At 41.6% G+C, this 13,827-nt stretch overlaps 1 protein-coding gene and 1 pseudogene across 4 annotated transcripts in view; both read right to left on the minus strand.

Annotated features, from left to right (window-relative positions):
* Positions 1-1,907: 1,907 nt before the first annotated feature.
* Positions 1,908-13,827, minus strand: part of GMEB1 (glucocorticoid modulatory element binding protein 1) — a 37,453-nt gene continuing 25,533 nt past the window's right edge. For all 4 annotated transcript variants that reach the window (XM_081586144.1, XM_081586147.1, XM_081586146.1 and 1 more), the window contains exons 8-10: positions 12,627-12,764; positions 7,168-7,290; positions 1,908-4,216 (exon numbers count right to left, since the gene is read on the minus strand). In XM_081586144.1, the coding sequence (XP_081442270.1) occupies positions 3,516-4,216; positions 7,168-7,290; positions 12,627-12,764 (962 nt within the window). In that variant the 3' untranslated portion in view covers positions 1,908-3,515. The remainder of the gene's footprint in view (positions 4,217-7,167; positions 7,291-12,626; positions 12,765-13,827) is intronic.
* LOC145543717 (COP9 signalosome complex subunit 9 pseudogene) lies at positions 10,482-10,751 on the minus strand (annotated as a pseudogene).

The following is a 13,827-nucleotide window of genomic DNA, read 5'->3' on the forward strand; positions in this document are numbered from 1 at the left end:
ATGCCTTTCATGAAATGGGTTAAAATGCCACCACTAAACGGTCAATCCACCTGAATTGAATATTAATTTCGAGGGTATCTGGATTAATTCTGGTCCTCCTTCCCAAATATGGACAGAAGCGTAAAAGAAACTTCACATGAAGCAGCTTGAAATCTTAAATATTCAAGTCTATTGTTCCTTTTTAATTTCAGAATGGCAGGGAGTTTTGTTTTAATTGGGGGAGGGGACAGGGACAGAGCCTGGAAATTGAAAAGGGGAAAAGAACCCCTTTTCTGGCAGGGGCCAGACAGGGGCATGGCCAAGGTAAGACAGCTGAACAGTTGCTTCTGAGGCCTTTGTGAAAACCACATGGCAGGAACGTTTGGGGCATTTACCTTCTACCAGCTAAAGTCCAGTCCTGTACTGGATCCATCTGCTGGAAACTGGGAAGCTGATGCATGACTGGGCTTTCTCCAGTGGAGTGCTCTCAGGAGAGACTGTCTGAGCTGCTGACTCTGCCTAGCTCTGGAGGCAGAAGCAACAAGACAGCAGATTTTTTTTCCCCCTTCTTGTATTCCTAAGTCCAACAACTTGAAAATAGAATGCAAAAAAGTAGCCAAAAATGGTCTCTCCTAAATCAGGTTAGGTGTACATCTTCTCCAGGAAGTACTCCCATTATTTACTGATCCCTGCCTCCAAGCTGGGTTAGATGCTTGACCCTTTGTTCTCTCTTCCCCCAGCCAATAGCTCTGTCACTGCACTTATCCCATTGGATGATTAGTTTCAGTATCTCCCTAGAGCAAGGCTTAACCATTTTGTACCTTGGGTAGCCTTCTGAAATCTACAGACCAGCTCTTGGAACAATGTTTATCAATGCATGAAATAAAATACATAGGGTTACAAAGGAAACCAATTACATTGAAATATAGTTCTTAATTCCAGACAGTCTCTGGAGAATGAGTCCCTTGAGTGCATGGACTGAGCGAGCCTTCATCTCTGTACTGGGAGTGCCGAGCACAAAGCCTGGCACACAGGTGACACTTACATTTACCTAGTGAATGAACAGAAAGATAGATGGCTACTGAAAGCTCAGCCTGAGGAATGATTCATTGCAACTGCCTGTGCACATACCAGGGGCTTCCATGTGTCTCACCCCAGCTGAGATCATTTAGACCAGGGCTACGCGGAAACCCACACTCAACAACGGGTACATAGCATTGAGCAATAATGACAGGCTATTGGGAGACCAGGAAAACAACAAAGCTCCTGTATTTCCAACAGGTGAAATATTCAGAGAGTGAAAGTAAACAGGCTCTGTCTTTAGGAGGCGATCTCTAGACTTAGGAAACATGATGTTCACACTACTTTAAAATGGTACCAACATCTCTGAAACAAGAAAGAAGGGAACCTGAGCTAGCGTGTAGGTGTTCTCTAGGGCTCCTCCTCTGTCCAGAGTTAAGCCTGTTGTCTCTGGAAAAGAGGAAAGTGTCCTTAAAAACCACAATAGGCATGACATGTGCGTTTCTAGGTTCAAGTAGAAGTTTTAGACTTAGGCAGAAATTTTGGTTTTGTTTATGTACCAACAGAAAATCTAAAGAAGCAAGAAATAAGTCATTCCCCTCACTAAAGATATATTAAGGGCCAAAGCTTTGTTCTAAATTGATTGCTATGTCTATTGACTATTCTGAAAAGAAAAACAAAACCCTGGACAATCTTAAAGCTGAAAAGCACAACTGCATGGGATTCAGAAATTTCACCCTTAAGCCTTTTAAGATTGACCCTTCCAGGTTAGAGGGCTTCTCTAGCTATACACAGCTATCGGACGGATGGCAGAATGCAGTTTTCACTTGCTTAACAACGGGGTTTCCAACATCCATTGGAAGAAACATGGCTTCAGGTGGGCGCCTTCAAAAAAAAAAGAAGGAAACTACAGGTCAAAGTTTTGTTTTTAATTAAAAAAAAAAAAAGACTCCCACTCCTAAGGTGTGTGCTTTCTTTTTTGACCTACTTTTCCTTTAAATGGTCTGCAGTTTCCCTACATTTTTCCTAGTGCAGTAAACAATGCAATCTTTAGAAATAAAAACCAGGGTCCACTCTTGCTCCAAACACTGAAGATGGTCAAAGAGAAAGAATCACAGCACAGAAAATGGGCCCAGCTCCAAATATACAAAAACGTTAAAAAAAGAACAAAACAAAATACCCCCTCCCCACCCAAAGACATTATGATTACATTCCTGGTACATTTCCTATAATATAATGCTGCAGACAATGCTTCTTTCCCAGGGAGTCCAGCTCGCTCAGGAGGAGACATCTACTTGACAGGCTGGGGTGTTGAGTCCTCCCTGCCAAACCTAAGGGTCTTTTATGAGCTCAGTATCTCACAGAAACATCTGTGGTATAAATGGTATAAATGAATCTAAAAGGGGATGAAGGCAGGCAGCCACCTGTCACTGTTCTCTGAATCAGCCAAAAAGCTGAAGAGCGTGGGATCCAGGAGACAGATGCCATTAACCATTGAGGGACAGAGGGGAAAACAAGAGGAAGCACCAAAGGAGTGGCTGCTTTTGGTTCCAAAGTCAAGAAAGGGCCCCGCAAAAAAGGGCAGTTGGTCTGGAAGAGGAACTCTCCTGCTCTTGGAGTCATGCAATAAAAATGATGGCCTTGGAGCCCCACCCCCCAGAATAGCCACAGTCTAAGGACCAGAGCGATTTTATACCACATCACACAGTTTGCAAATGAATGGACTAGGAGGGTAAGTGCTTTGACAGAGAGGGCTGCAAGGTAAGCCTGAGCCCCAAAGCACAGCTGTGACATCTCTGGATTCTTATCGCTGCCAAGCTGCAGGTCCCTGACGCCACCTGCTTGGTGAAAATGTACCCTTCCGGTTAACACTGGCCTTGCCTCAAAATGGCACCCATGATGGTAACCCTCAGAGATTACAAGAGGCATCAGTTGCACTTCTGGAAGTAAGATAATTTCCTTGCCCCATCCTGGCCAAAGCACTTCCCTTTTTAAGCTTCTGCTAGTTTTTTACCTTCCCCTCTAAGCAGAGTTCAACTCACTTTTGTGTGGGGGTTTTGCACTGGCCTCTGAGGGCTTGTTCCAGGATACAAAATCAAGTATACTTTTGCATCCACATGTGAGTGGGTTGCCTTCCAGGGTCAGATTTGTGTTCCCTGGTTTGGCCAGTGCACCTTTATGAGACTAAAACCATGTGTGTACACAGAGAGACTAGCCTGGAAAGTGACTTCTGGATAGGGTTTCAGGTTATCTTGATGCCTCCCCTCAGAGAAACAACTCTCTTGGTGTAAGACGGTTAGGACATTGAATGACCTACTCTCAACTTCCAGAAGGGCAGCTTGTTTTGTCCATTTTTCAGTGAGGGGCTGGAAGGGACCCGACATGTTCAGTTACAACAATGAGATCTTGTTTTTAAAAAAAAGGATCCTATGTGGAAATGAGTGGGACAATGATAAAAATAAACAAATAATTAAAATTCCCAACCAAAACGTATCTCCTGGCCCCGAGACCCCCAGTTAATCCTCTAAGACCACAATCTCCACATTGTGGACTTGATGCTGGTGTTCTTCCATCTCAGCCACGACTTTCTCCTCAGTCCTCAGTTCGGTCTCCAAAATGACTGCTTTGCCCTCAGTATCCTCAGCCTCTGGGTCTGGGGCTGGGTCAATCTCAATGATGGTCTGCCCATCCTCTGAGGTGCTTTCAACTGCCTGGATGGCCGAGGTGAGGCCAGACTCCATGGCCACCAGCTCCACAGGGCTCACCATGGCGGTCATGTTGCCCAGGGTACTCCCATCCTGCATGGCGGTGGAGCTTAGCAGCGCCAAGCTAGACGAAGGGTGGATGGTCACTGTGTCTGGTGAGCTGCTCTTGGCTGAGGAGACCACTGTGGCATAACGGAAGAGCTGAGGGCCAGAAGGCAGTGTGTGGACAGTCACAGGACTGGAGCCCTGGCTGAGGGTGGCCACTGGAATATTGCCCATGGAAAATGACTGACCCACTGGCGTGATGGTGATGGGTGAGATGACTGTGAACTGAGGCTGATGGACAGGAGGAGAAGGGCTCAGGACTGTGGTGGAGGCTGGCCGCTGAAGCCGGGGCCTTTTGGGAGGCTTAGGAGTGCTCACAGGCATCAGTACCACATTTTGAACTGTCTGGGATTTCAGCCTGTGATCCTGGGCTTGCTTCTTCTGTTCTTCCAACTGGCGTTCCAAGTCTATGGAAAAAAGACAGACTTTGTGTAGAGAGAAGCATAATTTGGGGAACAGTAAACTAGGAGTGAGGAGACCTGGGGTCTTGTCCTGGTTTTGCTACTATTTAGCCTCAGGCAAGTCATGTCATCGTTTTCAAGAAGGAACTAGACTGTATGATCTTTACAACGCCACCAGTTATTATATTTCATTGTGTGATTATAGGCAAGGTGATAATTCAGAATCTTGCCATATTGTGATCCTACTATAGCTCAACTCTAGAAGCTCCTGTGGCATTTTGTCACCTGTCACCAAAATGCAAACCAAAGAAGTCTCCATTTGGTCTAGCAGCTTATATATGCCCTGCCTACAGATGAAAACAATATCTGTACAATCCCTTTGCAGTTGCCATGGACCTACAAAGGAGCTATAATGGCCACTCTGAAAAACAGTGATTTCCAAACTGTCCTTCAAGGCAGGATCACTTGCTGGTGACCCAGATGGCTTTAATCTACCATTAGCCCCAGAGAAGTCTACAGAAAGTTATAGATGAAGTCTCTAAGAAAACTGAGGGAGGTCTTAGAGTTCTAACACACTCATTTTGATAGAGATCCAGAGATGTAAAGTGATTTATTTAAGGTCACAGAGCTTAGGCCAAAACAAAAGTCTTCTGATAGTCAATTTGGTGGCTTTCCCACCCCAATACACCTATCACTATCCCTTTCCCAAGGGTCTAATCCAACCTTGATGACTACTGGTGAGTCTGGTTCGACACCAGAACTTCTCTGTTGCTTAGCACCTGATATACATCCAATAAATAACCAGTTACACCTGAAGAGCACTATCCTCCCTGTGCAACACCAACAGCAAGTCAATTCCTTGTTTGGAATAAAAGAGTGTGTACGTGCATGCATGCTAAGTCACTAAGTCATAGGGATAAAGAACATAGACAAAAATTTTACAATGCTGTCTTTTTAAGGTTATAAGATACTACATTTTTTGTCCACCTTTGGTGGTAATCAAAGAAATGTGAACCTAAACAAGATATCAATTAAACCTATAGTTTTAAAAAAGTTAAATCAGAGTGTATTATAAAAAACAACACCCAATGTTGGGAGCTCAAACTCGTGACCTAAATTGGTATAATCTACTCGGAATTTGACAGTAGGTCACAAAACTCCATAAACAAATATCGGTACCATTTAGCCTCAAGCTTAGTTCTGTGAAGTATTTTATTTCTTTATTTTTTGGGGGCCTCACGGCTTACAGGATCTCAGTTCCCCAACCAGGGATTGAACCTGGGTCACGGCATCAAAAGCCTAGAATCCTAACCACTAGGCCACCAAGTAACTTCCATGAAGTAGTTTAAAAGGACATAAGAAGAAATGTTATATTCATACAAGTTCACTGCAATAAATAAGCCTTTGAAGAAAATTTTGAAAATTTCAATTCAACCCTAGAAAAATGTCTAGGTAAAATACTGTGTAGCAACTTGAAAAAATATTAGTATATCATAGTGAAAAAAGCAGAAAACACAACTTTATGCTTACTGTGGTTGGAAAGTGAAGTCACTCAGTCGTGCCTGACTCTTTGCGACCCCATGGACTGTAGCCTACCAGATTCTCCATCCATGGGATTTTCCAGGCAAGAATACTGGAGTGGGTTGCCATTTCCTTCTCCAGGGGATCTTCCCAACCCAGCGATTGAACCCGGGTCTCCCACATTGTAGGCAAACACTTTACTGTCTGAGCCACCAGGGAAGTCCGTGGTTATAACTAATATATATGGACAAGGAACCAGAAGCCTACATTTCTAACAAAAACCATTTTTCAGACTGTTCTACCAGTCTGAAAGAAGACAGTTCTACCCTGGGCTTCAGTGTCAAGGAGTGATGTGATCCCAGCAAATCATTTATTCTCTCTGTGCCTTCACTGGGCTATCTGTAAAATCAGGATAACAGCCTATAATATTCCTAGGAAGATGAAATGAAAAAGGGGATCTCTGAGAATACTTGGTAAACTGAATTTAAAATATAAACTGGGCATAAAAATAAGTTTAAAATAACCTAAATTGTTCTTCTCTTACCAAATGATCTTTCCTGCCTTTTGTCTTCCCAACTGACTATATTCTACATCATCTAAGATTGATAATCTATACCTCTAACTTGCTTTGTACCTTACTTTGTCTGAAAGCTTCTCATGATTCTTCTCTGGATATAAATGATAATTCCCTTTGTTCTACCACCATACCTTCCATATGCCCCTGTTACAGAACTACTGTTTGCATGTATTTCTAAGTCTGCTTTCCCTTGAGTTCCTTGAAAGCCCTCGAGAGACTGAGATTACCTTATTCAACATTATATTTCTAAAATCTAGCTTGGAGACCAGCACAAAGCATTGGGTTGGCCAAAAAATTTGTTCAGGTTTTTCCATAAGCTCATACAGAAAAACCCAAATGAACTTTTTGGCCAAACCAATACTTATTAAAAAGGGTTAAATTATACATATGGTCATAATTTCTGATTACCAGAAATAAGGGAAGTGCAAAATGTGTATCTATCAACCAACTCAGTGTTAATAATATAAAAAAGACAAAGGTCAGCTTTATTCTTCTGCTACTTATATTACTGGGCAATGGAGCAATCTAGCAGACATCTTAATCCTTCAAAGATATAAAAGGAGGATCACATTGCTAGTTTTCCTTTCTTTTTTTTTGTGCTTCCTCTGCTTGACCTGATTCCACCTCACCTGGGACTATGTACAAAGAAAAAGCCAAATCTGATACTATGTGAATTGAAAGAAAGAGAGACAGGGAAAGAAGAAAACAGAAAGGGCAGGAGCGAGGGAGGAAGGGAGGAAAAGAAGAATGGAAGGAAGGAAGGAAGAAGCCAGTCCAGTCCCAACAGAAGACAACAAAGAAATGGCAAGACTCAAGGATGTTAGCATATCACCAAAGAAAAGAGAGAAGCTATACATACCTGTGAGAGTATAGAGAAACTGCTCTTCTCCCTGTTCCACTTGGTTCTTCCTGTTGTCCAAAACCTTCTTGACTGTGTCCATTAGGCCAAATGTATGTGCTACATTGTTAAGAACAGCAGCATCTATTTAAAACAAAATAAGTCTGTCCAGTTAAAACAGAAATGTTCCACAAACTCCCTACTATGCTGCTTATAAATATAAAACAATTCAGGAATTAGAATACTAATTGCATTTTCAAAACAATTTAACAAAGATTTATCATGGGGCATCCCTGTTGTTCCTGTGGCTGGGACTCTGTGCTCCCATTGCAGAGGGGCCCAGGTTTGATCCCTGCTCCACATGCCTCAACTAAGACCCGGCGCAGCCAAAGAAATAAATACAAATAAGTAAATATTAAGTAAAAAAGGTTTATCACATGTGTAACTAGTTTTCATTTAACTGTTATATCTTTATACATCTCTTCATATAAATACAAAAATAAGAAAAAAAATCTTGCATCTGGTTATAGGTTCTGACTTGGTTTAGAAAAACATGGTCATTTTGGACTTTTCTGGCAGTCCAGTGGTTAAGACTCCGACTTCCAATGCAGAGGGCACAGGTTTGATCCCTGGCTAAGATCCCACATGCTGTATGGTATGGCAAAAAAAAGAAAGAAAAAGAAAACACGGTCATCTACTAGACAGAGCTAAGTTTGAATCTTGGTTTTGATGTTCCCTATCTGTGTGACCTCGGGTAAGTCATTTCACTCCTCAGTTTTTTCATCTGAAACAAATGAGACTAATAATATTTACTCTGCAAGATAGATATGAAGATTAGAAATATCATATGTTAAATGCCAAACATGGGCATTTATTATTATTAATAGTATTATCTCTATTCCCCTTTAAACAAAGGTTCTTGAAAGAGCTGTTACTAACTGAGCTGTTATTAACTCAGACCATTTCTCTATCTACAGCTCTCTTCCAGTCATCTCATCCGGTTTCATCAGTTTAGTTCAATTCAGTTGCTCAGTCGTGTCCCACTCTTTGCAACCCCATGGACTGCAGTACACCAGGCTTCCCTGTCCATCACCAACTTCTGGAGCTTGCTCAGACTCATGTCCATTGAGTTGGTGATGCCATCCAACCATCTCATCCTCTGTCATCCCCTTCTCCTGCCTTCAATCTTTCCCAGCATCAGAGTCTTTTCCAGTGAGTCAGTTCTTCACATCAGGTGTCCAAAGTATTGGAGTTTCAGCATCAGTCCTTCCAATGAATATTCAGGACTGACTTCCTTTAGGATGAACTGGTTGGATCTCCTTGCAGTCCAAGGGACTCTTAAGAGTCTTCTCCAACACCACAGAGCAAAAGCATCAATTTTTTGGCACGCAGTTTTCTTTATGGTCCAACTCTTACATCCATACATGACTACTGGAAAAACCATAGCTTTGACTAGATGGACCTCTGTTGGCAAAGTAATGTCTCTGCTTTTCAATATGCTGTTTAGGTTGGTCATAGCTTTTCTTCCAAGGAGTAAGCGTCTTTTAATTTCATGGCTGCAGTCACTATCTGCAGTGATTTTGGAGCCCAGGAAAAGAAAGTCTGTCACTGCTTCCATTGTTTCCCTATCTATTTGCCATGAAGTGATGGAAAGGGATGCCATGATTTTAGTATTTTGAATATTGAGTTTTAAGCCAGCTTTTTCACGCACCTCTTTCACTAAGAGGCTCTTCAGTTCCTCTTCACTTTCTGCCATAAAGGTGGTGTTATCTGCATAACTGAGGTTGATATTTCTCCCAGCAATCTTGATTCCAGCTTATGCTTCATTCAGTCCAGCGTTTCTCATGATGTACTCTGCATAGAAGTTAAATAAGCAGGGTGACAATATACAGCCTTGACATACTCCTTTCCCGATTTGGAACCTGTCTGTTGTTCCATGTCCAATTCTAACTGTTGTTTTTTGACCTGCATACAGGTTTCTCAGGAGACAGGTAAGGTGGTCTGGTATTCCCATGTCTTGAAGAATTTTCCACAGTTTGTTGTGATCCACACAGTCAAAGGCTTTAGCATAGTCAATGAAGCAGGAGTAGATGTTTTTCTGGAATTCTCTTGCTTTTTCTGTGATCCAACGGATGTTGGCAATTTGATCTCTGGTTCCTCTGCCTTTTCTAAATCCAGCTTGAATATCTGGAAGTTCTTGGTTCACATACTGTTGAAGCTTGACTTGGAGAATTATGAGCATTACTTTGCTAGCGTGTGAGATGAGTGCAATTGTGCGGTAGTTTGAACGTTCTTTGGCATTGCCTTTCTTTGGGATTGGAATGAAAACTGACCTTTTCCAGTCCTGTGGCCTCTGCTGAGTTTTCCAAATTTGCCGGCATATTGAGTCCCATTTCACAGTTTTAAGTATCATAGACATGCTAAGAACTTCCACATGTAGATCTCCAGCCCAGACCTCTTTCCTACATTACAGATTCATACTCCTGTTTAGTCAAGTGGCATCTCCATTTGAAGGCCTCATAAGCATCTCAATTTAAAAGTCAAAAGTCAATTTTGATTTCCTACCCCAGCAGTCTTCATCTCAAGAAATTTTGCCACCACTCACAGTTCAGACAAAAAATATGAGTCATCCTAGATTTCTTTCTTTTTCACTTGACATCTAATCCATCAGCACGACCTGTCAGTTCCACATCAAAACATATCCCCAGTATGATCATTTCTTCCCAGGTCTACCACTACCCACTAATTCACACTACCACCATCTCTTGCCTGAACTAACTCCTTCAAGAGTCTTCCAATTGGTCTTCTTCTTTTTTGAACTATTTATTTATTTGGCTGCGCTGGTCTTAGTTGCAGTATGCAGGATCTTTAGTTGCAGCATTCAAACTCTTAGTTGCAGCATGTGGGATCTAGTTTCCTGACCAAGGGTTGAACCTGGGCCCCCTGCATTAGGAGAGCACAGTCTTAGTCACTGGACCACCAGGGAAGTCCTCCAACTGGTCTTCTTGTTTCTACTCTTGCCCCATATAATCTATTTCTCCCTAGAGCGACCACAGTGATCTTTTAAAAATAAAAATAAACCTGGTCATTTTACTTTCCTGCTCAAAATCACTATGATGGCTTAACGTCACCTTAAAATAAAACCCAAATTTTTTTTTTTTTTTTTTTTCACCCTGCAAATAATAACATCACTTTATTTTAACTGAAGTTAAGGACAAAAGCTGGCCACATTCAGAGTTTAACAGACCTCCTCCAGATGGTTAAAACCTTCTTCTCTTTCTTGGCTAATCTCCTAATTTCAGTCGATTCCCACAAGTTCTCCGGAATCACCTGAAACTGTCCTTTAAGGAGACCCGCCACACCACCCTGTGGCGAAGCTTGACCAAATGCACCGCTGGAGAGAGCTCACTGGACATCATCATCGTCAGAGAGATCTTCAAAATCGTTAAAAAACACTGCGTGAACCGCCTTCTCATTGGCTGCCAAGTCCATCAGGAGCCCGGTGCTGCCTCCTGCCTCGTCCAGGTCCACATACGGCCCGGCGCCCTCAGGAAACATCTCGTCCACCGCCGGCTTCATCTCCTCACGCAGTCCCGGCGCCCCGGCTCACTAAAACCCAAAATTTTATCTTTGGGTTTTATCTGACCAAAGCTTATCTAAAATGTCCCCTCTGCTTCTGTCCAACTTCATCATTGTCACTCTTTCCATTAACTTAGTCAACGGGAGCCACGTCAGCACTTCTCTAATTCTTTGAACCCACCGTCATTGTCATGGTTCACTGTCACTTCACGATCTTTGTCCCCTCTGCCGGGAGTGTTCCTTCTCCCAGCCTGTCACATGGCTGTCTCCTTCAATTCAGATTTCTACTCAAATGCCACCTGCTTAGAGGGGGCTTCTTTGACCACCCTGTCTAAAAGAATCACCCTTGTTTCTCTGTATTAGTTGCCTTTAAAAAAAACAACCTCCAATCATAAAAAAAAAGATTCTGCTGTAAAGTTTAAGTGTATTTACATAATGTAAATACCAGGGGCTTCCCTGGTGGCTTAAATGGTAAAGAATCTGACTGCAATGCAGGAAACCCTGGTTTGATCCCTGGGTCAGGAAGATTCCCCTGGAGAAGGGAAGGGCAATCCATTCCAGTATTCTTGCCTGGAGAATTCCATGGATAGAGGAGCCTAGAGGGTTACAGTCCATGGGGTCATTAACAATCGGACACGACTGAGCAACTAACATTTCCTTACTTCCTTACACATAATGTATGCGTCATAAAGAGGTAACAATACACATCTAACAAATCTATGTATCTACTAAACATACAAGCTTATGAGACCTCATAATGAGCCCTTTTGTATCAGATGATTAAAACATTCTTTTACATTGTGCATGACAGCAAGTACCCTGTAATTATGCAGAAATACTTAAAAGTGCGCACGATAGTTCTGGGAGCCTTAAACTAACAGAATATGAGAATTGTCTAAAACAGGCGGATTTCTTCCATTTTCAGACTCTATATATCTATTTACATCTATATCGAGAGATAGAGAGACTGCTTTCTGGCACCATTTACAAAGGCAAAAATTACCTGTGGAAAAAGCAATGCCAAACCTGAGTTTATAACCGAGGTATGCTAAAAACAGAGCTACCACATATGATCCAGCAATCCCACTCCTGGGCATATATCCGGAAAAGATGAAAACTCCAGTTTGAAAAGATATATGCACTCCAATGTTTACAGCAGCAATTTACATTTTACAGTAATCAAGACATGGAAGCAAACCTAAGTGTCCGTTGGCAGATGAATGGATAGAGAAGATGTGGTATATATATTCAATGAAATATAACTAGTCACAAAAAAGAAGAAAATATTGCCATTTGCAGCAACATGGATGGAGCTAGAGAATATCATACCAAGTGAAGCCAGTCAAAGACAAATATTATATAATATTACTTATATGTAGAACCTAACAAAATAATACAAATGAATTTATTTACACAACAGAAACAAACTCACAGACATAGAAAACATGTTTACGGTTACCATTTCCCCCATGGGAAGTGGGGGAGGGATAAAGTAGGAGTATGGGATTAACAGATACACACTACTACATATAAAATACATAAGCGACAATGATCTACTGTGTAGCATAGGGAACTATATTCAGTATCTTCTAATAACTTATAATGGAAAATAATCTAAATATATATAAATATATACACACACACAAAACTGAATCATTTTGCTGTACACCTAAAACTAACACAATATTATAAATCAACTACACCTCAATTAAAAAAACAATATTTTACAGTTAAAAAAAAAACTAGTTATGAACTTTGTCTAGTAACTTAATGTTTTATGACCCTTAATTTCCTAATCTGTAAAAATACCTGTACCTCAGTGTTTCATGAGGCTAACAAGGTCTGCCTACAATTGTTACTGTTTAATAAATGACCACTATCATTAGGATTAGTGTGTTTACCTGTGACCTGGAAGGGAGCCTGGATGAGCCGCTGCTGAACCCCCCTGAGTAGCTCCTCTATTTCCTTCTGTATATTGCAGACAACCTCTTCCATCAGTCCTACATCAGCTATTCCTTTCCAGAACATCAAAGTGTCCTCTGGCAAAAAAGGATAAGAGAGAAGGTAAATAAGGGATGCTACATATACTTAGGCTTCCCAGGTGGCTCAGTGGTAAAGAATCTGCCTGCAATGCAGGAGACATGGGTTTGATCCCCGGGCATGGAAGATCCCCTGGAAGAGGAAGTGGCAACCCACTCCAGTATTCTTGCCTGGAAAACTCCATGGACAGAGGAGTCTGGTGGATTATAGTCATATAGTCATGGGGTCACAAAGAGCTGGACACAACTGACCACACAAATAAGGGATGCTACATATGCTTAGGTATAGCTCTACAATGTTAAGTTCAAAAAAGATTTTTTTCCATGTTGTGTGGCTTTGTGGGACCAGTTCCCTGACCAGGAATTGAATCCAGGCCCTAGCAGTGAAAGCCCAGAATACTAACCACTAGGCAACTAGAGGATTCCAATGATTTCTTATTCAAGCATTTCTGGAAGAAGAAAAGAAGCTTTTGGAACACCAGCTGCCTCCTTGAGTTGGTACATAATTATCTGGACTCCAGGTAACTGTGATAATTACTTCACTGGGTCATGCCTCTGGCTACAGGGAATGGGTATCTTCCTTCAATAAAAGTATCAAATTAAACATTAAATAAATACTAAAACATTTATTTAAATAATTTAAAAGATAATAATACTGGAGTGGGTAGCCATTACCATCTCCTGGATTGGGAAGATCCCCTGGAGTAGGAAACGGCAACCCACTCCAGTATTCTTGCCTGGAGAATTCTATGAAAGAGGAGCCTGGCAGGCTACAGTCCATGGGGATGCAGAGAGTCAGATGCGACTGAGTGGCTAACACTTGCACTTTTCACTTTCAATATATAATATTTTAAAAGTTAAATAAATAAATAAATTAAAGATATACGCCCTCTAATCCTATACTTAAAACACCAAAATGAAATAGTTGAATAGGTGGGGTATAAGCTCCCTGAGGGCAGAGGCTATGTCTTTTCATCTTTCTATCTAGATCTAGCAACAGTGCCAGCTAAAAACAGGCAGCAATAAACATTTGTTAAATGAATTAATGAATGATGATGTAAAG

The sequence above is a fragment of the Giraffa tippelskirchi genome, chromosome 3, assembly GCF_054371585.1.
Source record: "Giraffa tippelskirchi isolate mGirTip1 chromosome 3, T2T-mGirTip1v1.2.pri, whole genome shotgun sequence".
Lineage (NCBI taxonomy): Eukaryota > Metazoa > Chordata > Mammalia > Artiodactyla > Giraffidae > Giraffa > Giraffa tippelskirchi.